Source organism: Heterocephalus glaber, unplaced genomic scaffold (assembly GCF_053883595.1).
Source record: "Heterocephalus glaber isolate CG9 unplaced genomic scaffold, H.glaber_assembly_v1.0 deba00001452, whole genome shotgun sequence".
Lineage (NCBI taxonomy): Eukaryota > Metazoa > Chordata > Mammalia > Rodentia > Bathyergidae > Heterocephalus > Heterocephalus glaber.
Genome location: NW_028258302.1, coordinates 23306148 through 23333355, shown reverse-complemented (window position 1 = coordinate 23333355; position 27208 = coordinate 23306148). Strand labels below are relative to the sequence as shown.

The 27208-nt window shown below is 53.1% G+C and overlaps 1 protein-coding gene across 1 annotated transcript; it reads right to left on the bottom strand.

Annotated features, from left to right (window-relative positions):
- Positions 1 to 1132: 1132 nt before the first annotated feature.
- On the bottom strand, positions 1133 to 26682 carry Rcc2 (regulator of chromosome condensation 2). The gene is made up of 13 exons (XM_004850393.3): positions 26490 to 26682; positions 25315 to 25604; positions 19429 to 19522; positions 16391 to 16534; positions 12309 to 12440; positions 11744 to 11832; positions 10647 to 10761; positions 6774 to 6940; positions 6217 to 6397; positions 5871 to 5976; positions 5081 to 5153; positions 4014 to 4091; positions 1133 to 3409 (listed from the first exon to the last, which is right to left on the bottom strand). Exons 2-13 carry the CDS (start codon positions 25594 to 25596, stop codon positions 3305 to 3307), a joined length of 1566 nt encoding a protein of 521 aa, XP_004850450.1. The 5' UTR covers positions 25597 to 25604; positions 26490 to 26682; the 3' UTR covers positions 1133 to 3304.
- Between the last annotated feature and the right edge of the window lie 526 nt (positions 26683 to 27208).

The window sequence follows — 27208 nt, the reverse complement described above, 5'->3', positions numbered from 1 at the left end:
TCCTACAGGACCCAGCACCCCTCCCTTCCCTGCTCCACCGAGGACAGAGGGTGCTGGCCAACGAGGCCATGGGTCTGGCAGGGTAGCAGCAGCTCCGCCCATCAAGGACATCCCACCTTCACCAGCCACAGGCATGGTCTCTGCTGGCCAAAGCCTGACCCTTTTCCCTGACTCTGGGCCAAAGTGCATGAGACCAGGTGAGGGAGTCTCTTGGCAACTCCACAGCTCCAAAGGTTGCCCCTATGTGGCCACAGACCACATGGGCTCCCTGTCCTCAGAGCAGCACACTCCAGCAGGGTAGCAAGGTGGTATTTTAGCTAGGGTCATTTCTTCTCTGGGCCTCTCACTTTCCTCTAGGACAAATGTGGCCAGGTCCTCGGGACTGCTGGTGGGTGGGCGACACCTGTCATGTGTTCGATGTTGATGCCAGCATCTGTTTCCGGGACACTGCCCTGCACAGTGGCCAAGAACAGAGAACTGGCCTCCTGGTGCCCCCTACTGCCCACTTGCCACACTGCCCCTAAAGGGCCAAGACTGAAGCTGCAGTCTGGGCTCAGGTGCCTTGTGCTTCCTTTGAAGAGTTTGGGGATACGATTTGGGAACCGATTTGGGAACCAGCTCCTCAGCTTCTGGTGAGATTATACCCTGATAAACTCTCAGACTTTCACATCTACTGAGCTTCAGAGCCCAGCTCAGACTCCTGTCCCGTGCAGACTCTGAGCCTGTAGCTGGGCAAGACCAGCACCAAGCCCACTGGCAACAGTGGAACACCCCATGTCCTGCACTCAAAGTGAGACCCAGGACAGTCTCACTGTAGTGTCGGAAGGTCCTAAATCCACAGAGCTCCTGCATATTCAGCCCAGGGGAAGCCCACCAGATGGCAGCATCCAGCCCTGTGACAAGAGGCAGACCCTGCCTCCCTCCCCCAGCGCACACGTGGCAAGGAGCAGAGCTGGGGCTCACTCATCTCCCAACCCCTGCACACTGCAAGCCTAGAACCAGCTCCAGGGCCCACTTTCTCCTAACACCCACTCTTTCATGTCCCAGGACTTACAGGGACAGGAGACTGAGCAAAATGGAGCCACTGCATGCACTTCGTTCTACTGGAAAAGAAACAAAAGCCAAGACAGAGTAAACAATGATGCAGTTTATTTAAAATGTTTACTCCAAGAAATATATATATAAAAAAAAATAAAGACAATTACAGCACTAAACCAGGCGCCTTCAACCAAATCACAATGTCCTCTTTGATTCCCAACCACCTAAGCCCCCTTTTGGACTCTCCTTCCAGACATGGAGGGCTGCTGGACACTGCAGGGCAGCCAAGCCCCTTCTCTGCTCGGTCCTCTGCGCCTCTTGGAAGAGTGCAGGCCGCCCCAACTCCTGTTCTAAAGGGTGCTCCCCAAGAGGAAGTTCATGTTACAATCCTACACTGAGAGGAAGGTGAGGGAGGGCACAGGACACCTTGGGGCCCGAGGGTGGCAGCCGCTGGTTTTAGGTGTCGCCTGGAAGATGAGCCCAGCTCAGCCCGGGGCAGCTCCCATACTACTGTGTCCTCAACCTCTGGGTACCACAGAGCTCCAGGGAGACCCCAGGGTGTAAGACAATAAGAGACTGCCAGCCTCGCTCAGGGGAGCTGCTCAGGTGGGAGCAGGGACCACATAGGCCCCACCCACGGGATCTTGGGTGGGAAGCATCTGGGGGTGACAGGGACAGATCAGGTTAGTTCAGCAGAAGTTCTGACACTGCAGAAGCTTGTCCTGGGGCCACTGTCCAACACAGGGTGGCAGAAATGAGCAAGGACTCGGGCTGGGTCTTAAATGCAGGCTGTGGGACCAGCTGAGACCCAGAAGGACAGAAGTCACTGTGAGCAGGGACGGGGTAGGAAGACAGGTGGGGGAAAAGCGGTGACAACTAGATCATTTTTGGCATTTTAACATGGAGACAATGACAGGTGGTAACAACAGCAAAAGCAAAAATAACAGCTAAACACCAGTACTGAAGTCTCCCATCCACCCAAGTCTCACACTGAACCCCTTTCTCCCCCAGAAGCACCACAGAGCTAAAAATCTATTTAAAGCACCCAAACCAGTCCAGACCCCTGGAAACCTCAAGCCCCAGCCAGTGCTGTCGCCTCGCTTGGTTCCAGGAAAGGCACCTCGTAACTCCCGCAGTGCGGTCGGCACAGGGACGGCTTGGGCAGAGGGCACTTGACAGGGACACGGCAGACAGCCATCCTGGCTTCTGCACTGACACACAGGGCAGGGGGATCGCTTCAGGAATCCCAGCTATTTGGTACCAGAGCTGAGCACATGTGACCAGAGCGCGGATTAGCGGGCCAGCAACCCAAGGTGCAAGACAGGGCAGCTGTTTGGGGTGGGAATGGCCAGGCAAGACAGACGGAAGCAGAGGCGGCGGTGACAGGCTGCGACACAGGGACTGGTCCTTCCTCTCAGGGCCTGGAGAGTGTGCCAGGACAGCGGACTGATCGACCTCTAGAGCTGAGCAGCGCTAGTGCCAAGGCCTGGGCTCGAAAGGGAGCCATAAAGCCAGACCCTCCAACAGTTACAAATGTTCCCCACCTCTGCTCCACCCACCAGGTCCCATGGTTCATCACCATCTGATTCTCAATTGGACTTCTTGTACAGCTAAAGGAGATAAAAAATGGCTAAACATAAACCCAAAGCCCCCGCCAGGGGGGAAATAGCAGATTCTATGAATGGTGCAGCCAAAAGGCTGTGGAGCTTCCAAGCAGCCAAGGGGAGCAGAGCAAGCGGCAGCTGGAGCCAGTCTGCAGGGAAAAGCGGCAAGTGGCCCAGATGCTCCCCAAGCACGCTTGTTTGACTTTGGATGGAGATCGGCTACCAGGGACATCTTGGCATAGATGCTGCTGGTTCCCGTAAGGGACATTTTTGTCAGAGTAAACGGCCATTCCTCTCCCATGTAGCACCCACTCAGACCACAATGCTAATTACAACTGGAATGGGAGGTTTGGGGAAGCATATTCAGAAGAGGAAAAAAGAATACAACTTAAAAAAACCTAAATTGCTCAAAGTTTCTGCCTCTTTTGTAGGAATGGTAAGTCAACAATGAGCAAATATTTTAATTAAACACTGAAAAAAAAACCACTTTGGAAAGCATACAGAAAAAGGTAGTTAACGTTGAATCACTTAGAAAATAGAACCTCGGGGAGTCTAACAAAAATGCACCTTCAGTCAACTCTCCTTTTCTAAATTCCTCGTCTGACTTCCTGTCCCAGTGCACGCGGAAATGACAGCTGCCGCAGGGCAGAGCCTGGCTCTGCTCAAAGGGTGCGCGGGTTGTACTCTGGCAGCCTCTTGATCTTTTCCTTCTCTGTCTCGCTCTCATCCCGGGCAATCACCAAGGAGTGTGAATAGCCCATGGCCACCTGTGGGGACAAATCAAGACACCTGGTCAGCCAGCCTAGAGCAGTCAGGCACAAGGGGACACTGCCCTGCTGCACTGGCGAGGGGGGTCAGAAAAGCAGGGTCCTGGGAAAGCAAATGCAAACCCCCTCTCTCTCCAGGAGACTGCTGGCCTCGTGTTGACCATAGCACTTGCACCCTCCTAGCCAGAGACAGAAGGACACCTACTAAGCCCTGCTGGCAGGGACTTGCCGGACATGGAGACGTGGCATCCTGCTCCACCCACCTCCCTGGGTCACCACCCATTGTGTACTTCCACCTGGACCTAGTAGTATGCACCTCAGTTTTAGTGAAGGCACACACACACGTACACACACATGCACACACACGCACACACACTCGCCCTGGAAACAAATGTACTGTGGCTGGACCATGCTGTGTGGCACCAAGGGGAGGACAGCCTCTGAGCCTGGCCCGCATTCCTGGGTACCTCCTCTCTCCTGCAGTGAGGCTGGGAAGGCTGGTCACAATGGCATGACTCAAAAGGGCTGCGGACACCCAGAAGCACAGACGGTGCCAGGGTCTCCTCTGCACCCTGTGCCCCGCCCCAAAGGCAGCCACGTTCACCTGCTCTGAGAAGATGCCGTCCAGAGTCTTCACTTCCTGGGCTGCAGTGGAAGACTTGGGCTTGTGGTCCCCGTAGCCCTGGGGAGGGAAGCAGAGACGCTCACAGAACAGCAACCACTGTGGCATGGTCCAAAATCAGGGGTGCCACTGAGGCTTCCAAGTATTCCATTGACCAGGGGCAGAGAAAGTGCCCTGGCCACTGGCCCAAGTGCCAGACTAGCCACCAACACACACAGATGCCACCGGATGCCTTGTTAAGCAAGGGAGCCCAACATGCTAGATCCTGACCTGGGTCTCGGGGATAACACCACACTCTGGGGGCATCATATGGGGACAGATGATACCCCAAGCACAGGAAGAGCTGCCAGGCCTACAAGCCCCCCCACCGACACCTCTGCTTCTAGAGGGCTGAGTTACCACAGAAGAGGGCAGGAGGACTGGCGAGAGTTTGAGGTCATCCCAGGCAATACATTGAGTTCAATGCCAACCTGAGCTACATAGTGAGACCCCACCTCAAAAAACAACAAAACAAAACACAACAAAAGAAAAAGGCCAGCCTGGGCTACTTAGCAAGAGACCTTGTTTCAAAATAAAATTTTTAAACCTGGGAATGCAGCTCAGAGAGGGCTGGCGTGCCTAGCACACACAAGGCCCTGGGGCTAATTCCCAGAAGCCCCCCTTCCCCACCAAAAAAGGGAAAACAAAATTCAATTTAGATAAAATGAGTGTCCCCACGTCACCTGCCTGGCTGTCTCAAATGGCACCTTGTTCCACAGAGTGCAAACTAATGGCTAAGCTGCCTTCTGAGCTGAAAGGCAAGGCCGGCTGGACGCACACTTGCTAAAGACACAGTGCTGGCCATGGACTTGGCCCTCTTGGGAAGGAAGAGGTGGCCCGGTTCCTGTCCCTGTGGCGCACCATCTTGCCCCAATCTTGCCCCAGATGATGACACTCATCAGCAGATCTGGCCTTGAAACCTAACGTGGTCCAAGATGACGGAGTGCTGCGGACTGCAACTCAGACACACAACCAGTCCCCATGCATTCAGGAGAGGCGGTGCAGCTCACCAGCTCCCCGAAGGTCGGCGATGGGCCCCAGCTGATGGTGCTCTCGTCAGCTGCCACGATGATGCTGCTCTTCCTGAAAATGGCAGGGACTGTCACTATAAGCATGGCTGTTGCAAGCCCCTCAGCAGCTGGGGAGTCTTTGCTGGTCCCCATGAGCCACCTGGGCCTCAGCTAAACCCCAGAGCCCTGCACAGCACCAGGAAGCCAAGCCAGGGACCCTGCTGCCTCACCCTGCCGAAGGGCCCGGGGAGGTCACTTTGGGCAGAGACCACATCAGGATGAGGTGACAGCCCATTCCCAAGGGGGTGGGACTCTATTCACACTGGAACTGGAGAGCAGAGGCCCAGGAATCGAGATCTCAATAAAGCAGAGCCATGCTGACTCCACACCCTACTGTATGAACACCAATAGATTCACATCCCCAACTCACCAAGCCGGCTGGGTAACCCAGAACGTGACACCAAACATGAGAACACCGATCTGAAGTTAAGTTCTTCCCAGTGTGCTGAGAAACTAAATTCCTGCCACTTTCAACTCGGAGTCATGACCCTCTCTGCCTGCATTTATTCCAAGAAAGCCCCTCAGGGACTTTTCTTCCCATGAAGACAGGGAAGGGGCCGTCTGTCCCAGGGCCCACCAGAGCCAAGGGCCCTCCTCCTGCATCCCCATTTGGAACTGTGTATCCCAAGGCCTGGACAAGGAGACCCCACCATCCACAGATGTGGAGCCCTCCCAAGCAAGAGGCAGCTGTGGGTGTGCCCAACGCTTGAGCCAGGTGACTGCCACCTACCCACAAGCCAGGCTCCGGATCCTCCAGCCACAGAGGTCCTGCACTGCTTTCGGATACATGGTAGACTCTCGGGAGGTGTTGGTGGCCCCCCAGAAAAACAGCCCTCCTGGAGAAAAACAGAACACAATCCCACCATTGAGTCTCAGGAGGTAAAGCCCCGCCTCAGCAGCCAAGGGGAAGACAAGAGTGTGACAGCGAGTGACTCATGGGAAATGACACTGGGACATGAAGTGTCACAGGGTTTAGACTGGTGACAGGATGACAGCTACACGACTCCGTGGAGCAGTGACCTTTGGGGGAGGGGCAACCACACCCCAGCTCCACAGGCAGGGATGGAAGCACTGACCCACTTCACTGACAGCAAAGGAGCAGGTGTAGCCAGCATAGATCTGCGAAGCACCACGGCCGGGGAAGTCGAACAGCTTCACCAGGCGAGGCACCATCTCGTCCTTCTGCTCTGCATGGCCCAGGCGGCCATAGCCCCCAAAGCCCCAGGAGAAGACGCGCTTCTGGGAGTCCAGGACCAGCTGCGGGGAAGAGAGACACCGGTGGGGTCACCAGGGCCTCCCGAGGTGACAGGGGGAGAACCTGGTGCAGTGGCTAACAGCACAGGGACAGTCACAGTGCCTCCACACCTGCCTCCTGCAGTCAGGAAAAGTGGAGCAAGCAGAGCAGAGTGAGCATCTGGGTAGGGGGAAAACTTGCTGTTTTCCCTGCAGGGACCCCATTTCCACTCCCCCTTCAAACCACTGGTCTTCCCCTTGTCCAAACCAAAGGGCTACATCTCTACGAGCAGGACAAGGGGACTCTGCCCCATGCCCTTGGAACCAGGCAGGATGCCAGTGCTTGGACACCGGAGCCTAAATAACTCTTGGACCCACATGTGAGGAAACCAAGCCTTACCGTGTGGTTGGCGCCACAGGCCACATCGCGTACGACCACGTTGGGTACCGGCAGGATCTGCCCATCTTTCGTCTTCTCAATGAAGATGGCCACTCGCCGGGGCACCAGCTCGCAGTCATACTCTATCCGCTGTGCCCGGGCAATGAACTTCCCATCCGAGTTGTGTCCTGCAGTGACCACAGAGCCAGCCGTCAGCAGCAGCATGGGACACAGCACTGTGCCCCTTAGGTGCTGTGGGCCGGCCCAGAGCACCTGCCCTAACCTATCCTGGGCAGGTCTGGACCTCCCCAGGTTTCCCAATCGGAACCTACTTAGTGAATTATGGTATCAGTTTTATAGGATCACACCAGCTCTTTTTTGAAAATGAGCTGAACAGAATAAACACTAAGGACTCTCACACAAGAATACCACCTTATGAAAATCCCTTCTACTCAGGGTGGGACACACTTGTCGGGAGTAATATTATGTAATTTTAGGGAAAAATCATTTGATTAGGCCTAGTTCTCCTGCCTACAGGCCAGCTATGGCATTTCAAAACAATTCCATTTTGGCCTCCGGTCACAACTGAGACCTCATTGATCCAGTGATGCTGTGATTCTCCAGGACAAGATTACACCAGCTGAAGACATTCTGGGAGGAACAAAATCTTCGTCTACTCAGTTCCTCATTGTTCCTGGATTGTTACACTTTGCTTATCCCAACGTACTGAACTCTCTCTGCAAGTCATTTGTTACATCTGTTTCTCCCGATGTACTGAATAAAAGGTGAGACAAGCTCCAGGGCTTTCCTCTTTGCTGCCCAGAGCAGCACTGATCAGGCCCAAAGCTCAGCTTTTTCTCCAAGTCTCATTTTTTCTACCTTTCCTGTATAACAAGTTAATTCGCCTTGTGCTGCCAGGGCTCGCAGGAGACTCAGACTCACTGCAGAGGTTCTAGTAACATCCCCTTTCCCTGTTCCCTGAAACGCACACTCGCTTCTTACTGTGGTGCATGATCAGAGCAGGGGAAGCTATTGCTCCAAGGAGCAGTCTACAAATTATCACCTGCCCCAGCTTGGGGCATAAAGAACCTCTGGTGAGCCAAGAACAGACAGGACAGTATGAAATAGTTCTGGACTCATGTGCCCAGGAGTGACCAGTCACCTGCACACGCTGTTAGGGATGCGCAAGCCTGAACTGCACAGTGCCTCAGGACCCAGTCACTAATCCACAGCCTGACTGCCCTGCAGTCTTCATTGGTCTTCTGTGGTACTGGGAATTGAACCCAAGGGGCTCTGTCACTGAGCCACATCCTCAACCCTTTATTAAAATATTTTATTTTGAAATAGGGGGTCACTATGTTGCCCAGATGGGACTCACATGTGTGATCCTCCTGTCTCAGTCTGCCAAATTGCTGTGATTATAGGCATTCCTGGCTAGCCCTGTAGGCTGGACAACAGCAGAACAGCAGCACTCCTGTGACTGCCACCACACAATGCCATAGCGTTAGACCAACACCACGCCTGAGCTGCAGCAGTCAGTGTGTCAGCTGCGACTCTGGGATGCCTGTGGTGGCCACTTGGCCCAGCTTTTGGCTTAACCTCTACACGACTGATATGTTCTCCTGCAGATCCACTCTTGCTGATTTGTGAATGCTGCAGTATCAAGCACCTTTAGCCAGATGTGGTGGCACATGCCTGTCTTACTAGCCAGTGGGGAGGCTGAAGCAGGAGGATGCCAGGCTCAAGACCTGCATGGGTAACTTTGCAAGACCTTGTCTCAAAATAAGAAAGCCAAGGCATGGTGGTGCTCACCTGCAATCCCAGCACTCAGGAGCCTGAGGCAAGAGGATTGCCATGAGTTTGAGGCCAGCCTGGGCTACATAGTGATTTTTTTCTTTTCTTTTTTTTGGTACCAGGGATCGAACTCAGGTCCTTGCGCTTGCACAGCAGGTGGCGAAACCTACATAGTGAATTTAAAACCAGCCTGAATTACACAGCAAGACCTTGTCTCAAAAAACAAAACCAAAAGCAAAATAAAAAGCACTGAGGATACCACTCAATGTACAGCGCCCTGAGTTTAAGCACAACCGAATCACTGGGCTGGTTCAGGGCACTGTTCAGGACCTCCCCCTCACAGCAGTTCATGTGTTGACACCACTTCTCTGGCACCGCAGGGACCAGCACCTGGCCTTAAAAGCAGAAGGGCTGCCACCAGGGATCCCCCAGCTTTCCAAGGCTCTAATGGATTTAAGGACATCACAGTAATCTGTCCTCATCCAGGCACGAGCCATTTCTCACAAAACAACAGGGTCTGAAACACTTGCACTCTTCTCGGGGTTCTGGAAATCAGCCAACACAGGTCCCCAAGTCCCTTCCATTCTCCACATGCTAGGTACAGGGCAGACAGAGGACCCCAGAGGGCAGGGAGGCACATTCCCCTTCCTCCTCCTCTACAGCACACAGCACCTGCTTCTCCCCAAGGGCCAGGGCAGCACTTCCTCCAGGACTCGTGGGATTACAGGGCTGCTCTGGGGAGGGGACAGCTTGTCCAATGCCAAATTCCCACCTGCCTTACACGGCCCAACAGTGTACAAGAGCATGCATGAGGGAGTGTGAACTGCGGATCCTGCCATGGCGCTCTGTCCTAACCCTACAGGGGAGCTGTCTGCACGGAGACAGACCAGAAACGTGCCCTGAAGGAAGCTGGTAAGAGAATGTGAATCTCCAGCTGCCTAAACTACCTTAAAAGGAGCAACAACACCTGAGCCCACGAGAATCTGCACCACACACACAGGAAACGCTCACAGATCAAGTTAGTTGCTGTGAGAGCCAAGACTGCCCAACCCAAAGGATAATGGACTTGCTCCAAAATGCTGCTGGTTTGGCTTCTGTGCAAGCTAGAGGCTGCAGGAAGTTGCACGTAGCAGGAAGCACAGAAACGCACTTCCAGTGTGGGCTGACTGCATACAGTGCGAGGCCGTGGCCATGGCAACTGTTTCTTCAACAGCCCCACCAACTCCTCAGCAACTGGTGTAAGGATATGCGTAAGGGGCTGTTCTTTCTCACTTCTGACTGAGTTATATTTAGTTTCACAAAGTCACTGTTCCCTGAAGTCTAAGGGCAGCGCTGCTCCGCCTTCTATTTATACTTTGCCATCTGCCCACTTCTAATGACGCAGGGACCCAGCAACCCAGATCCTGGGGCGCAGACAGGCAGCCTGGGAGCCAGCAGGGGGCGCCCGTGTCCCAGAGACCTGGGGAAAATGCTGGAGCAGGGAAGGTGCCAGGAACAGCCACCTCCCTGTCAGATGGGCCAAGAAAATGGAGACCTTGCAACACGAGGATGGGAGGACACATCCGCCTTGCTGAGTTTCTTCCCTTGGAGATGCTAAGTGAGCATGGTTTCACTTGAGTACATTTCTCAGGGATGAAACCAGGAGGGCTCCCATGTACCCCTGCCATGACCTGAGGCTCCTCATGTGTGAGCCTGAGATAAAACCCAGGCCAGGACTTTCACAGTCACCTTCTGTCATTTTCTCATTTCCAGTAAGGGTAAATTTTTATCTGTGAAAGTGAATGAAGGTCGCTGAGTTTTCTCTTTTTTCTACAACTCCAAGACCCTTATATAAATGAATTTCCAAATCAGAGAAACGATTTTGTTGGCTTCCAACAAAATTTTGTTTGCCTCATTCACTGAGGCAAATCACTGTACAATGTTACCCCATGAGCAACAACACGCTGGCTGCTAAATGTGAGGCCCACTTAATGGATAAAGGCTATTATCTGAGATCAATTACCCACATTTCTAACACGTGTGCACGGCTCCACACTGATTTCTGACTCTAAATATACAGTTAAGATTACAGAGCTTTTAAAAAAAAATATACTTCCATACCCAGCTGGCCGTATTCAGGGCACCCAAAGGAATAGAGGTTTCCTTTGCAGTCCATTATCATACTGAATTCTGCCCCGCAGGCCATTTTGGTAATTGGCTGGCCGTTGTACATTATCTGAAAAGACAAGACAGCAGACCTTCAGACATGTTTTAAAAAACTGATAAAAGTCTCCCTTTCCTAAATGGTATGAAACAATTACTCGTATCCAAATGAGATTTAATGGATCCCACAACTCCAAAGGCAAAAGCTGGGCACATGTGGACAATACAAGGCTTAGAACATAGGGAAAGAAACACCCCAGGGACCCCCACTTTCCCAGGGCCAAGCAGAGTATAAGAGACTCACGTCTTGGGGCTCTGAACCCCAAAATGCAGAGCAGTGTGCCTCCCACATCGGGGCTCACACTGGGCAGGTAAATTCTAAATTCTGTGACAGAAACTGACCAGCAACCCCAAACCTCACTTCAGTCACTAACCCCAGTAATCAGCCTCAACTTTAAAATAAGAGACATTTTTATTAGTGTCAGTGCCCCCCAGTTACAATGAACCATGAAGTCATGGATCTTTTTTGTTTTGTGATACTGGGGGTTGAACTCAGGAGCCTCTCACTGAGCTAGATCCCCAGCCCTTTTTTACTTTTTATTTTGAGACAGGGTCTTGTTAAGTTGCCAAACTGCCCAGGCTGGGCTGGAACTTGCCATCCTCCTGCCTTGTCCTCCTAAGAGCTGAGATTACAGGCGTGTGCCACTGTACCTGGCTCCTAAGTCTTAAGTGAAGGTATAAACAAGAAATAACAAATGGTTCAGAATGATTTAGTTACGCCAGGTACGTAGTACACGCCTGTTATCTCTGTTATCACAGCACTTGCCTGTGTTCTAAACCCCTGGCAGGTGACTCCACACAAGGTCAAACCAAAATCTTTGCAAATGAAGACAAAGTTACATCCAGGAACAGTTCTCACTTTCTCTGGAACAGAACAGGCTAAAGACCAGGCCTCTCTACACATATCTGTCCTCAGGAAAGAAGAGCTTTCTCAGTAAGGCATCCACCTGACCCCAGACCAAACCCATATAAAGAACACACTGTGCTCTAGTTACCTGCGCAGGGCTGGGGACAGCGTCTGTCTGGTTCCCGAGGCCCAACTGCCCCATCTTGTTCTCTCCGAAAGCAAACACAGAGCCAGTTTCTGGAAGAAGAGAAACACCACAAAAGGGAAAGGAACACTGTTTTCAACTAGGTTTGGAATCAAAAGCATCAAAATAATTAAAACAGGGCCCGGGGATTTAGCTCAGTGGTTCTGCCGCCTGCCTCACAAGCGCAAGGTTCCGAGTTCAATTCCTGATAACAAAAAAATAAAAAATAAAAACAGGGCAGGGATTTAGCTCAGTGGCACCGCGCCTGCCTCGAAAGCTCAAGGACCTGAGTTCAATGCCCGGTACCAATAAATAAAAACAGCTCATCTGCCAGGCAGACTAAATGGAGGGGTAGGTACTTCAGAGCAGACCCCATTCCCATCAGAGCCTGGGTACACACCCTGGCACTGTCTCAGCTGGGGCGGGGGTCACCTACAGCCACTGGGGCCCTTTCTGACTGGACCAAGAGCCACTGAGGTGATTCCACCCCACCCTAGGGTAGCCCACTGGGCCTCTGCCAGCTCCTTACCCGTCAATGCCAGAGTGTGGTTTCGCCCACAGGTGGCCAACACGATCACTTCATGGCTGAGGCCCTCGATCAGCCTAGGGGCTTCCACTCTCTTGGTGTCACCATGGCCAAGCTGCCCCTTCTCATTCCGCCCTACAGATGGATCACAGCTTCATAAGTGGGAGAAGCGAGGAGCTGGGCAAAACCGCAGGGGCTCAACACATCTAAAGAGAGCTTCCAAACCCACAGCCTGAGCTCCAGCTTCTCTGTCCTTCAGAGTGGGATGCAGTACCCATGGTCCGATCTGCTGTCCCCAAGACCCCTTTCCAGGCAGTGGCCAGCTGCAGGCACCCGCACACCTTCTCTGACTTCCCTTCCTAGGGAGGTGTCAGGACCCATCCATGTGCAACCCAAATCTCTGATACCAAAGGAAATGCAAGAAATGCCTGGATGCTGCCCACAAGGTCCCCTGGAGACCCTGCTCCCTTGGCTCCTCCTCTCTGGGTGGAGTCTAATACCTGCCTCAAAGCTTAACTGGAGGGGGTGCCTACCTTGGACCACTTGGTCTATCCATCACTTCTCCTCCCATCTGCATCCCCTCCCATCACCCCTCAAGTACTCTGAGCCCCATGAACCCAGACGACAAGAGACAGGCCTGCATTGAACACCCAGTGTACAGGGCCACCTCCGCCCCTAGAGGGGCTCTGGCTATAGCTAAGTCACTGCCCCTGTGGTTGCACGCAGTGGCTGGGCCACAAGGAGAGCTAGACAGCCCCAAATCCCACCTAGGTCCCAGCATGGGTCTAAAATAAAACCCCTTAGGACACTCTCAAGCCCCTCATCCTCTGCTGAGGGGACACCCATGTGACCTATGGTTTGCAGGGTAATGGAGGTTTGAGAGGCTGAGAAGTCACAGTACTGTTGGGGGTGCTCTTCCCCAACATCGAGCTTTTCACTTTTAGGTCATGACAAATGCTGAGAGCACAGCCACACGGGTGAGTGCCAGCACCCTGGAGGAGGCTGGCAGAGGGAGTGGACTACGCTGACATGGGAGGACACGGGGCACCACTATGAGAAGCGGCCTCCTCCACCATGTACTTCGCCAGAAAGAGGCATGCTTAGTGCTACACTGGCACCAGCACCACCCCAGCTCCACTCTGAAAGGCACGTTCAGCACCAAGCACAGGGTTACAGTACGCCAGTGCCTGTGTGACAGGAAGGCACCAGCCTCCCCAGGCACCAGTGCTACGGACACTGCACAGCATCCCTTGGGCTTTCATATGACCCTCAGTGGACTCATGGTCCCCATGGGCCTCCGCTCTGGCTCTGGGGAATCATGGATGAGTACATGGCAGCTCCTGCCCAAAGGGTCAGCAGAGACAGGGAATGTCTTAGAACCACGGGGGAGGCAAACTCTGCAGAGATGAGAAAGCAGCTAGTCAGATTTGGAGCGGTGACACATGAGGTCGTGTCCAGTGTCAGCACAAGCAGGAGAGTAGGGGGAGGGACACACCCCAAGGCTGACCAGCAGAAGACAAAAATCAGGGCAAATGTCAGCATGTCATCAAGAGCTGGGGAGGATAAATTTGGGCCAGACACACTTGTTAGCTTTTTTGCAACACAATTACAAAATTAGCAGAGTGCAGGAAGACGACAGATGTTAATATACTTGGACTTTGGTGCAGCAGCTCATGAAATCTCAAAATATGTTTCAAACAGACCAAAATAAAAATCCAGTCATATGGATGAAAAGGCAGCCAAAGGGCCAGAAACAAAGGGTGGGGACAAATGCCAACAGGCCCAGCTGGAAGCAGAGCCCAGGGCTCGGGAGGCAGCGAGCCGTGGTCAATTACCAATACCTTATTACAGTCTGGAAGGGAAGAGGCAGAACAGGGGAGCACGGGGCAGGCAAGTCCAAGGCCACCCCAAGCCCCGCAAGGAAAACCGGAACAGGAAACGCAAGCACCTGGGGCAACAGGAAACAGACCAAGCTTCTGTGAGCTCCAAGGCCTGAGGAGCTGACTGAGTAGGGTGCAGAGATTCGGAGTCTGTGACAAGTGGTGACAGCTACAAAAGCTGGTGATGTTTAAAGTGTCAAGAACCCAAAGGAGCCAACCACCTTCACTGGAGGAAAGACAGCCTATTTAATAAATGGTGTTGGAAAAACTGGATTTCAACCTGCCAAAGATTAAAACTAGACCCATACCTATCACCATGCACTAAACTAAAATCAAAGTGGATTAAAGATCTAAATATTAAGACAGAAACACTAAACTTGCTGGAAGATAAATTAGGTAGAACTCTTGAAGACATTGGCATAGGAAAAGACTTTTATGAACAAAACCTCAATATCATGGGAACTAGCACAAAGAATCAACAACTGGGATCTCATCTTATTAAAACGCTTCTGCACTGCAAGAGAAACCACCAACAGAGCTAAGAGACAACCTACAAAAAAAAAAAAAAAAAAAGACAACCTACAATCTGGGAAAAAAATTTTAGCAGTTAGACCTCAGACAAAGGTCTACTATCTAGAATATATAAAGAACTGAAAAAAGTCAGACCCCCCCCCAAATTCAAAGACCCAATTCAAAAATGGGCATCTGAAGTGAATAAACATTTTTCAGACAAAGAAGTAAAAGCAGCAGATAAATATATGAAAAAATGTTCAACATCACTGGTTATTCTAGAGATGCAAATGAAAACAACGCTGAGATTCCGCCTCACCCCAGAAAAAATGGCTGCTATAAAGAAATCAACCAATAACAAATGCTGGCAGGGCTGTGGGGAGAAAGGAACCCTTCTCCATTGTTGGTGGGAGGGCAGACTGGTGCGATCATTATGGAAATCAGTGTGGAGATACCTCAAAGAACTAGGGCTAGAGGTCCCATTTGACGCACCTATTCCCCTGCTGGGTATCTTCTCAACAGAATTAAAAGAATCATACCACAGTGATATATGTGCACCCATGTTTATAGCGGCACAGTTTGAAATAGCTAAAGCTTGGAAACAGCCCAAGTGCCCATCAACTGGAAACTGGATAAAGATGTGGTGTTTTTATAAAATGGAGTACTACTCAGCCATAAAGAACGAGAAACTAGAGTCATTTATAGCTAAATGGATGCAAATTGAGGCCATACTCTTAAGTGAAATAGGACACACATGTGTAAATACCAAAGTTTCTCTAGTGTGAGAAACTGAAAGTGTAAATAAGGATTAAAATGATTAAAATGAATAACTGATAATTTGAAACAGGAAAAGGTACAAAGGTGTAGGGGTGGTGGGAGGGGAAGGGGAAGGGAAGAAGGGAAAGGAAAAATTATGAGAAAGAAAAAAGTGGAAACAAAATCTATGTAAATAGGGAAGGGTGGAGGGGGTTAAGGGTGCACAGGTAACGGGGAAAAAATAAGAACCAAGATACATCATGTACAGGTACAAGCACCCAATGATAAATGTAACCATATTGTATACCTAAAATGTACCAATAAAAGAATTTAAGGAAAAAAATAAAAACTAAAAAAAATAAAGTGTCAAGAACACTTAAAGTGTCTGTGTCACTGTGCTACAGAGCAAGACAGGACATCTGCTACAGGGATGCATGCCTGGAACAGGTACTCGGTCTGAGGCACCTCAGCATCAATGAAAGATCAAACTTCAGTCCAAAGGTTTGGGAAAAGGTTACTGAAGAGGATTCAAAGGAGGCCAAGTTTAGGGGGCACACCCATGCCTGTAATCCCAGCATGTAGGAGGCTGAGGCAGGAGGATCACTGCAAATTTGAGGCCAGTCTGAGCTACAGAGGCCGCATCTCAAAAAACAAAACATGGGGCCAGGGATTTAGCTCAGTGGTTTCAGCGCCTGTCTCACAAGCACAAGGTCCCAAGTTCGATTCCCACTACCAAAATAAATAAATAGGGTTCAAAATAATAGGTAGGGGAGTGGCATGAAGATGAGAGTCCAGGGGGTGGAGAAAGGGGATTTCTCTGAAGGCACAAGGCAGGCTGGGAATTAGGAAAAGAGGAAACAGGGCTACAAACAGAAGCGGGCCCACCCTCTTCCGGGTGAAGGAGGCAGGCCCTGGGCACCTGCCCTGTGCGGTACTCACCCCAGCTCCACAGCTTTCCCTCTGTGGTGATGAGGAGGCTGTGGGCAGCACACGACCCTGACACCACGGTCCGCACCCGGACCCCCGCCAGGCATCCATACCTGTGAGGCCCCCACAGGTTCTGACCGAGATTGCGGTAAGCGGCTGCAGAGAGAACAAGATCCAATCAAACCTCCGCAGTCGCAGCCCAGGGACGGAGAGAGGACTACCTCCACAATGTCACTGGCCACTAAGGGGCCACTTCCCTCCGATCCAAGGAGCAGCTGCTCCTGGGGTGCTGGCCTGGCCTGAACATCAGGCCACCCCGGGATGAAGTTTGCACCTCAAATCTGTGCTCCCCAAGGGCCCCAGAGCCAACCACCCCGGGAGCCAGTGTGGCCCTGATGTCACCAGCCACCTTGTCGCCCTCCTGACACTTATACCGTCCAGTAAGGCCCTGCCACACCCCTCCCCCTGCCCCAGCCTCCTAAGTTTCTTTCCTGGCCTCCGTGTCAGCTCGAGCCCCTCCCATGAACTCATTTCCCCAACCTCGTTCCTTCCTACCCCCCACTTGTCCACACCTGACTTAGAAATCTTCCTCTTGGGACCGAGAGACAAAGGGGACATAAAAAGAATGGAACAAAGATGTGCCATGTGCAAACACCAACTCCCCGTGCTGAACGTGATCATTATGTACTGCAAACTCTGACTAATGAAAACAAGAATCAAAAAGAAATTTCCCCTTTAACTGGTGGCCCCCCAGCCAGTACCCATGTGGCCCACCGGAGCTCCCCTCCTGCCGAGCCACCTGCCTTCCCTTCCCCTTCTGTGACAGCAACCAGGGCACCCCAGATGCTTGGCACACGGTGACGGCTCAATCTTGCCACAGGACCCCAGAGGGCAACACAACAGCTACTCCCTCGACATCCTCGCTTCAGCCGTGAGAAAGGGGCATGTGCAATCTTTTGCTTCATTTTCAAATTGAGATTCTTAAGTGACAACTCTGAGAAGCTAGGAACCAGGGGTTCATGCGCGTCACCCTGGCCCCAGAAGGAGCTGGCAGCAAGGCTGTGACTCTGTGTCCCTCAAATCCTCCCTCCTTCACAGGGCAAGTCCCCTGCAGGGTGTATGGCCCCTGGTCAGGTTCCTAACAGTGCCACGCCAGGAGACACCTTCGCTGACAGAAGTGGGGGTTAGCCACACCCAGGGCACAGAGAAGCTGGAAGTGGCAGCCTCAAAGGCTACCTCAGAGCTGGAAGAAAACCCTGAAGCTGTAGCACCTCAGTCAGCAGGCGGGGAACTGTCCAGAAAATTCAGGGAAACTGAGCAAAAGAAGGTCTGCCACCGAGAGGCTCCAATGGTGCCAGTGCTGGGTGCCAGGGCACAAGGCAGAAGCAAAGGTGCCTGCTTGTCACAGCTTGGCCAAGTGGCTTGACTCACAGGGAGCTGCTGATTCGCCACCACCCCGCCCCACTGCAGGTCCACACATGGCCAGCTCCCAAGGACGTGGGGGTGGCTCCTGTCCCCAGCATCTCCATCCAGAGGGGTCACAGTTAATTCCACCGCAGCAGCCAGCCTGAGATATTAATACCCCTCCTCCTCTACCTCTTTCCCCTGCATCAGCCTCCAGGCCCTGGCCTGGTACTAATCACACAGCCACTGTGCTGTCTGGGAAGCCAGCCAGCAAGACTTGGGCTGCCTGTGCTCGGGGTCCCTGGGCTTCCTGGGCTTCCCGAGTGGTGGTGGGCAGGGCAGGTATCTTCTCCCACCTTGTTCACTGAGAAAACAAATCCCCTTCCTTTCCCTCCCCTCCAATATTTACTGGCTGATATTTAAAGATATTTTTCGAATTAAAAATATTACATAAACCTGCTTTGGAGAAAAAACCCCAGACATACAGGTAAAAAGGGGGGGGGGCACACGAGATGACTTGATTAGAGCTGCTGTGGCCCAGCTTCTGTGGCCTCAGAAGGTCCGGGAGGCTGGGCTGCCCTGGCATTGTTGTGTGCACCTATCCCATGCTGAGCCACATGCTAGCACTTGGCCCCGTACCTCAAGCCATGGTGGGCCAGCTGGCTAAGACCAGGGGCGGCAGAGGCTGTGGTGGTGCCACAAGCAGGAGGCATTTCCTGGGACTTGGCAGGCTGGGATTGCTCCACAAGGGAGCTGCCATTCGTTGGGACCCACAGAGGCTCCCCGAGACAAGCCAGTCTCCCACACCCCAGCCTTGGGTGCCAGGGTGTGATGGTGGGCAAATATTTGCTCATGGGTGAAGCAATGGTAGAAAGCACTTTGGGAAAGTTTCCAAAGAAAATCAAGAAGCCATAAAGCATGGCGGCAGGCCAGCCTTCTTGGGGATGGGAACACTTCCCCTGAGGAAAGACACCAACTTTTTTTTCTTTTTCTTTTGGTACCAGGGATTGAACTTGGGTCCTTGCGATTGCGCAGCAGGCGGTGAAACCACTGAGCTAAATCCCCAGCCCAAGACACCAACTTCCTAAAGGGAGCTGGGACAAACAGTTACTGCTTGGGACTTCTCTGCTCCCCTTCTCTTCACCAAGTGTTATTTGCTGTCAAGCCGGCTCCTGAAAGTTGGCAGCTTGTGAAGCAATGAGGGCTCTGTCGAAGTATCAGACTTCCTGACACCTGACAGTCACCGAATGTCTAGGACATTTCAGCAGCATTCAGCAGAGGACCAACCTCTTCATTGTCAGGAAGGCAAGTGAAACGAGGAGGAAGAGGAGTGGGAAGAGGAAGGAGGGGGAGAAAGAGGAAAAGGAAAACAGTGTCCATGCTTATTTGAGAAAGCCGTTTCTATTTCCATGTGTAATCTCAATGGAACTGGTTTCGCAGAACTTCGAAGTGAGTCTCTCTCTGCAGACCAGGACTCAAATCCAGCTCCACTGCTACAGTGGCTGTGTGGCCTCAGGCAAGTCACCTGGCCTCTCTGAACACATCTGTAAATAGAGAATACCTACCTGATGAGTGGTCAGCAGAACTGCATTGGACACCTAGCACAGAACAACAACTGATTGACGTTTAGAAACTATATCTCATACCTTGTTGCTTAGGCACTTCTTTACGACCAATCAAGTCCCAGTTGGTTGCCCCAAAAATCAAAAGTTGACCTTTGCACTTAGACCCTTCAAGTTTCTAGGGAGATAGAGAGAGGGAAAAGAATTAGCTTGTTAAGGCTCCTTCTAGATCTCCTAGGCTGTCCTGCCAAAGCAGGAAACAGAATTTTTGTGTGTGGTTCTTTCTGGAGAGTTAAACTCAGGGCTTCATGAATGCTAAGCAAGCACTCTATCACTGAGCTGTAACCCTGCCCTTTCTAAAATTTTAAGACAAAGTATTGCTGGGCCAGGGATGTAGCTCAGTGGTACTGCGTCTGCCTTGAAAGCTCAAGGTCTTGAGTTTGACTTCTGATACCAAAAAAAAAAAAAAAAGTATTAGGGCCAGGGATTTAGCTCAGTGGTGCCACGCCTGCCTTGAAAGCACAAGGACCTGAGTTCGATCCCTGGAACCGGAAAAAATAAAAGTACTGCCAAGTGGTTGGGCTGGCCTCAAACTTGCAAGCCTCCTGTCTCAGCCTGAGCAGCTGGGATCACAAAGATGCCCCACCACACCCAGTTAAAATGATTCTTAGTTGGGGCTCCTAGGGGCTCTGCACACTAGTCAGAGGATCTACCCAATCTCTCCCCATCTGCAGGTTTGGAGGTGGGTGACCTCAAACTTGCTCCCAGCAGCTCACTTGTTATGCCTGGGCTCATTTTTAAATAGCTTTTGCAAAACACTAAACATAAGCCAAATTACAGCCCTCCCCTCCACTCTAGGAACTGCCAGTTGTATGCACAGGGCCTCCCAGCCCGAAGGAATCCGTGCTCACCCTTGGGCCAAGCCTCCCTTTTCCAAGCAAACACTGTCTTACTGGTAGTCTTGAACCTCTGGTCACCATGCCACCGTCCTCGTCTGCTGCCCACCATGCCGAGGGTGGGCTCATGTTTCCATGAGTTGAGACAATAGTGGTAAATGTACTTTTCCAGGGCAGGGAGGAAGGCAAAGGGAGGGGAAAGCCTCCATCACGGGCAGGAGGGTCTGAAACAAGTGATCTTCCAGGGGCTCAGTGCTGCCCATAACCCAGGCATTGGACCAGGCCTCACAAGGGATAGGCTATCACTTCCCACCAGTGCACTTCAATTCTCATCCTTCACCAGCCTCAACTCAGGAAGTGACAAGGGCCACTAGCCTTCAACTGTGAAAATCTGAAAATCTGAGGCATTCAATACTTTTTTTTTTGGTACCAGGGATTGAACTTGGGACCTTTGTGCTTGGGAAGCAGTGGAACCACTGAGCTAAATCCCTGGCCCTTGGCATTCAATATTCTCAGTGCTCTGCCCTGGTCAATGTCAAAACAGACTTTTTTTTTTGGTACTGGGGATTGAACTCGGGTCCTTGCGCTTGCACAGCAGGTGATGAAACCACTGAGCTAAATCCCCAGCCCTCTCAAAACGGACTTTTTAACATGGATGGTGGCCTGAGGAGGTAGCTCAGTAGCAGAGCACTGACCTGGCACCTGGGAGGTCATGGGTTTGATCCCCAGCCCAAAAATCAACTTGGCAGACCCCTGGCTCAGCTCCACCCTGGTGAGAGAAATGTGGCCTTCCACTTTCACTTGCACCTTTTACACTCTGGTCTACACACTTGTTCCTGGAAGGCAGTTCTGCGTTCAACCATTCCCACTTTGCCAGCCTGCCAGGCTGGGTGTCCTGGCATTGTGCTTTGTACACATCTAAGGTCACAATGAGCGCGTTCCATTTCTTAGGGAACCTGGCATCACAAATGGGTCCTGCCACACTCTGCCATACTGACACAACAAGAGGAAGGTGGCCAAATACAGGGCACATCACACAGCCATCTGGCAGGAGGCTGCAGCACAGGAACGTGGAGCCACCTCTGCTGCTGAATTATTCACAAGTCTCGCCTCAGCAAGGGGAGGGGGCCACTAGCCTCCAGATTCAGGTTACTTGAATGGAAGCCTGGTTTTTCCCCTGCCATCTTCCCTTTCTGGTGCAAAGGCAGGTGTGGCTGGAACATGCCACATCCAGTTGTGTGCCCTGTGCAAGGAGAGGCCCTGGCCCCCAATCAAGCCACTCACTCGAACTCTGCTATCTGCAGGTCAGTGTGGTGGGGCAGCAGAGATAGGAAGGGACTGAGGCACCAGGGGACAAAGTTGGGAAGAGGACACCAGAATGACCATCACTCCAGGCCATGCAGCCTCCAGGCAGGCAGAAGAGTTCAAGGGGCCCACACTCAGCACTAGCCACTAAGGTGAGACCACCCCAGCACTGAGCAAAACTTCACGGGCGCTGTGGCTTCCTAGAACTCCCCACTCCATCAGGCCAGGGGGCTCAGGCTGCATCCAGACAGTGAGAACCTGCTGGCATGAGCTTGGGCAGAGGCTTTCCCGAGTGGCCTAGGCATCAGTCAAGGGCTTGTGAAGCCCAGCAAGCACTAAAACCCAACCCGCCTTTCTGCTTAAAGGCCTCTACAGGAAACTGAGTCCACTCCAGTGACAGCAACTGGCTTCTTCAAGGGCACTGCCACGTTGACTCAAATGTTTATGTCTTGGGCCCTGCGTCCTCCCACATGACATGAAGGGAATTATTTCATCACTATACTCCACACAAGTGTTTGCTAAAAGCCACTCCCCTTTATCTCTATAAATAACGATGGTGGCGAACCTATGGCACCTGTGCAGCAACACACTATTTGTATTACTGGAAACTCTAAAAAGGTTCACCATCACTGCTCTCTAAATTCTTCACTCCATCTTATACAGAATAAAGAAATAAAACCTAAGAAATGTTACTCCTATTGCCACTTAAGTCACACCCATGTCACTTTTGGTGAGCTGGGGTGGACTCAGGCTCTCAGTTTCAGCTCCAGCACCAAAAAACAGGAACCAGAGTATTGTCTGACCCTCCGGAGCTGAAGCCAAGCTCCACTGAAGGGGCAGGAACAGTTTTATGGATGAACCTGGTGACTCCAACATGGCTCCCACCTAAAGCCCCATGTAGCAGATGAGCCTAAAACACAGTCCCCAGGCAGGACAAATCAAACTCATCTCACCTTGCTGCCTCCCAACAACTGGTCACCAAGGTGAACAGCCATAGCAGAAAAATGCACTGAGCTTCTCAATTAACAAAATGAGGTTTTTGATCCAAAGCGATTTCTGAATTATTGTCCAAGTGCAAAAGGCATGTCTGCGAGGTGGAGGCAACCTCAACACACACACACACACACACACACACACACACACACACACACACACACACGCGAGCGCGCGCGCACGCATGCACGCATGCACACACACAGGAGACTGCCGCTGCCCAGGGAGGGAAGGCCAGTGAGAGACAGGCAGCATCAGGAAACTCTGGTCCTTCCACATTGGCCCGGAGTGTCTCTGCTGCACGAATCCTCAGCAACCCCAGGCTGGAGACACTACTGAGACCTGGACACCTGTGACACTCACCTGTTCCCAAGGACTCAGCCAAGGCGGCTTGCTTTACTTGCTCTACAAGGCTGAGGTTCATAGGACTCAGGACTGAATCAGTCCTAGGAGGACAAAGCACTCATCTGACAACCACACACTGACCTCAGGACCTCAGAGAGTATTTTCTGAGACTGAAATCCTAAGACTGTTTTGTAAAAAATAGCCATCTTTTACTAAGGCAACTTTGCCCCAGTATACAGGTCGCTAAAACAACTCCAGAGTGGTGGAGGGGTCCAGTGGAAAGGGTTTCAAAAGCTCACAACAAAGCTCCTTCTGGGGCTGGGGATTTAGCTCAGTGGTTTCACTGCCTGCCTTGCAAGTGCAAGGACCTGAGTTCAATCCCCGGTACCAAAAACAAAACAAACAAAAAAAGAACAAAGCTCCTTCTGCATCAAACCAGCAACTCTGGGCGGGCTGAGATAGCATACAGGGCCTCAGGGCTGCCCAACAGACGGAGACCTGGGGCCAGAGACTTGGGTCAGGATGCCACCAGGACAAGGGCAGGGAGCCAGCTTAGGCCTTTGGGAGGGGAATGTGGGCTGCAAGGGCCCAGGACTGACCCTGCACCAAACCCAACAGACGCAAATGAGAACAGGAACTTGGGTGTGCACTCTCCAAGATACATTAAAGAACATCATTTGTTGAACTCCTGTGGTCTTTTTCTGATAGGATGAGAGAAGTTCATTCTGTTAGCTCAAAGGAATCTGCTCAACAGTCCTTCTGGTTCAAGGGTTAGGGATGTACAGCTAGATTATATAGACATCGTCATGACGTATATGTATAGAAAAATGTAAAAAGGAAAACGATAGATGAAAATAGAAAACAAGCATAAGCTGCAAAAGAATCTGCAGCCAGACTTGCAAAACATGCCATTTCCAGGAGACAAACCAGCTTCACGCAGTGCTTGTGGCTGCAGAAGTGACAGTGTGGAAAACTTGGTGCCCCTCCAAGTCTTGCTCTGCTGCTATCATCTTGGGTGAATCCCAGCATGGGGTAAGAATCCTCTATTTCCTGACCCCAAAATTCACTGCTGTAGCAGTCAATTGAAGCCATGCAGCTGGACAGCCCAGTAGATGTTTCAACATAACCTTGCTTTTACTAATGCACTCAAACACAGAAACACAAGCTTGTCCAGCCTTGCCTCTTAGTTTTATCCTAACGAAGTGTGATTGATGGGCCTAAGTCTGGATTAGATCTGCCAAAGAAAAGCAGCTCCCATGTTCCTGTTTCTCAATACCCTGGCACTATCTTGGCACCTGGCCAGCACAGGGCCCTACCTGGGCAAGACCTTCTGACTTAAGCTCTCCTCCACCATCTGGTGTTAGTTCTTCCTCCAGGAGGGCAGTTATAAAACACCTGTATAGGTACAACCCACAATCCCCTCAGACCCGCAGCTCCCTCATCTGTGAGGTGGCTGTAAAAGCCCCATTTCTAACTAGGAGGCAGGCCGGCTCTGGGGAAGCACTGGGCTCCCGAGCATGCGCACATGGAAAGACGAGGTCCTCCCCAGAGCGTCACTCTAAACCCCAAGGGGAAGTTCCATCTCTCTTCTGGGGTTATCTGGGAACCTCCCCAAAACCTGGCCCACTGCAAACTTGCAGAAAGTTCTGGCAGACAGAGTCCAGACCCTGGGCTCAGCTCTGCTGGACTCTGCAGGCACCTAGGTCGAGTCGGCCACGACTTTCACTGCCACTCGAGCAACTTAAACCCACTCACTCCGCGGGAGGTGCTTCGCACCGGTGATCCCCACGGTAGGTGGGCCAACACCCCGCAACGAGGCCCACCAGCAGCAGACAAAGCCGGAGCCCCTCTACGCCGCGCCTGCCAGATAAGGGGGGGGGGCCTTCGAGCATGCGCTCTCACACGACGGCCCCCGCCTTCCCGGCGCGGAAGGCGCAGGGCCTCACGGGGCATGCGCAGCGGCCCACAGGCCCCGCCCCCCCGGGGCGCCGCAGCCGAGGCGGCGGGAACCTCAAAGCCCGGCGCGAACTGCCGCTCCCCGCAGGGCGCCGGCCGCCCTCCTCGCCACGCCCGGGCCCACTAGCAGGCTGGGGGGGGGGGCACGGGGGCGGGCGCAGGCGCGTGGGGCTGCCCGGCGCCGCCTCGGCCCTGGGCCCGCGCGAAGTTGCCCAAGTCCCGCTCGGGGCGGGGGAGGGGAGAGGCTCGCGCGGCTCCGGTGGGGGCGGGGCGTGACCCCCGCGTGGGCGGCAACGCGAGTTCGGCAGCCCCTCCCCCGCCCGGCGCCGCGCGTGGGGTCGCTAGGCCGCGGCCCGCGCCGCCGCCGCCGGCTCTTTTGTTGCGCGGAGGTGGAGATGATTCAGCCGCAGCTTTCGCCTGCCGCCCCCGCCCGCCTGAGACGCCCGGCCCCCGCCAGCCCGCCGGGCCCACTCACGACGCGCTCCTTGGTGTGCTCGGGCTCGGTGATGACCACGGCCGCGCCACCCGCCTTGCCGGCCGTCGCCGGTCGCGCCGCTCGTTTGCCGCCGCCGGGGGCCCCGTCGAGCTCCAGGCCGTCCTCGTCGCCGCTGCTGCCGCCGCCGCTGCTGCTACTGCAGCGCTCGGGCCGCTCGCGCTTCCTACTCGCCGGGCCGCCGCGCTTCCTGGGCCCCGCGCGGGCCATACCGTTCCCCGAGCTCGGCTCCTCCCAGGCCGCCGCCGCCTTCTTCCTGGGCATGGTCGCGGCTGGAGGGAGACACGGGGCAGCGGCGCACAATGGACGGGTTATAAACTGCGGGGGGGAGGGGAGGAGACGAGCCACCCGGCCTCCACTTCCTCCCCTGCCCTCCCCAAAGTGGCGGCCGCGGGGTGGGCGGAGGGGCGAGCGGGGAGGAGATCGCACATCTCCCGGCGGGGCGCGCCGGGGATCCCGCGCGCGGTGGGCGCCGGGGAGCGGGACGACCCCCGGCCCATCCCCGAGTTAGTTTCGCGCACTAAGCATCGCGGTTGCATCCTGGTCCCGGAGAAGTGCGCGGTAGCAGGGTCCCCTGGCCTCCTGGATTTGTTGCGGAGGCTCCCGGGACACTGGAAAGGATCCCGGGGTGGCCGGCTTGGGGAAGGGCCCCCTCCACGGCAGCCCACCCCACCTGCTGCTTTGTCTCTGTGACCCCTCCCCGGCCCCGCTCTGGGTACGCAGTGCCCTTCCCGCCCCCAGGCCGGTGCTTCTCAGCCGAGTCCCTCGGGGTGGGCGCCCCCAGCCCCAACACCTGCTCGACAGACACGGAAAATAAACTTTAATGGTGTAACTCGGGGCCGCGCGCCTGCCGGCCTCCTCGGCCCGCTCGCCGCGGCCCCAGCGCTCTATGCGCCCGCTGGGCCGCTTTCGTTGTTTTTTTTTTTTTTTAATTGATTTTGAACAATGGGATCTCTGTCTGTCTCGGATTAAACCACGTGGATCCGCTTTCCTTCCCCTTCTTATTCATTCAAAACCCCAGCCCCCCCTCCTCAGGGTTTTTTTTTTTTAACCTTTTATCTTTAAAAAAAAAGAGAGAGAGAAATGAAAACCGGAAAAGGAAAAAAAAAACTTTCCCAGATCCCGCAAACTGATCACTGAGAATCCTCAGCCCCTACCTGGCTGGAGTGATGCAAAACCGGAGAGAAAAAGGAAGAGTCGCAACTAAAAGACGGATAGGAAGGCTGCTTTTCTTTCTTTCTTTCTTTTTTTCCGGCCCAGACGAGGGATCCTGCCCTCTCACCAGATACACTTAAAATGTAAATACGAGCTTCCAGAACAAATGCTACAACACAAAACAGAAACACATGTGCGGCCGGGCGGCAAGCGAGCGCTCAGCGGGGCTGGCGGCGCTTGTCCCGGGGCGCGCGCGCCCCCTGCGGGCCGGCGGACCGGTGCTTCAGCCCCGCGCCTGGCGCCACGCCGCAGACCTGGCCCTGCTTGCTCCTACGCGTTCCGCAGGCCCGAGAGCGCGCCCAGGGCCTTCCACGCAGAACGTCCTGCGCGCCGGAGTCGTCTTTGGGGTTCAGGAGAGCGTTGGATTTTTTTTTCCACGGGCGTGTCTAGACAGGTCACCTGAGGACACTCGCTGGAAAATAGTTACTTCGCTCACGCTGCAGCTAACAAGGGACGTGCCCTAATTGAGCGATCGGAATGAAAGTGGAATACAATTTGAATAACTTCCTCTATTCAGAGAGAGGCTAGTTATATGCCTATGGATGAATCCCCTGAATGTAGCAAGGTGCTGTTACACGGTCCAGTTATATAAAAGTGTAATATATGAATGTATTCATTTGTATTTAATTTGAGAGCCATAGATACACTTGAAGCTAGTTCT

Excerpts from the sequence above, each read along its gene's own strand:
- Rcc2 (XM_004850393.3), bottom strand. The coding sequence starts at position 25,596 with ATGCCCAGGAAGAAGGCGGCGGCGGCCTGGGAGGAGCCGAGCTCGGGG. Across the intron at positions 19,523-25,314 it reads AGCACACCAAGGAGCGCGTC|AAACTTGAAGGGTCTAAGTG; the intron begins GTGAGTGGGCCC and ends CTATCTCCCTAG. Across the intron at positions 16,535-19,428 it reads AGAAGTGCCTAAGCAACAAG|CCGCTTACCGCAATCTCGGT; the intron begins GTATGAGATATA and ends TTCTCTCTGCAG.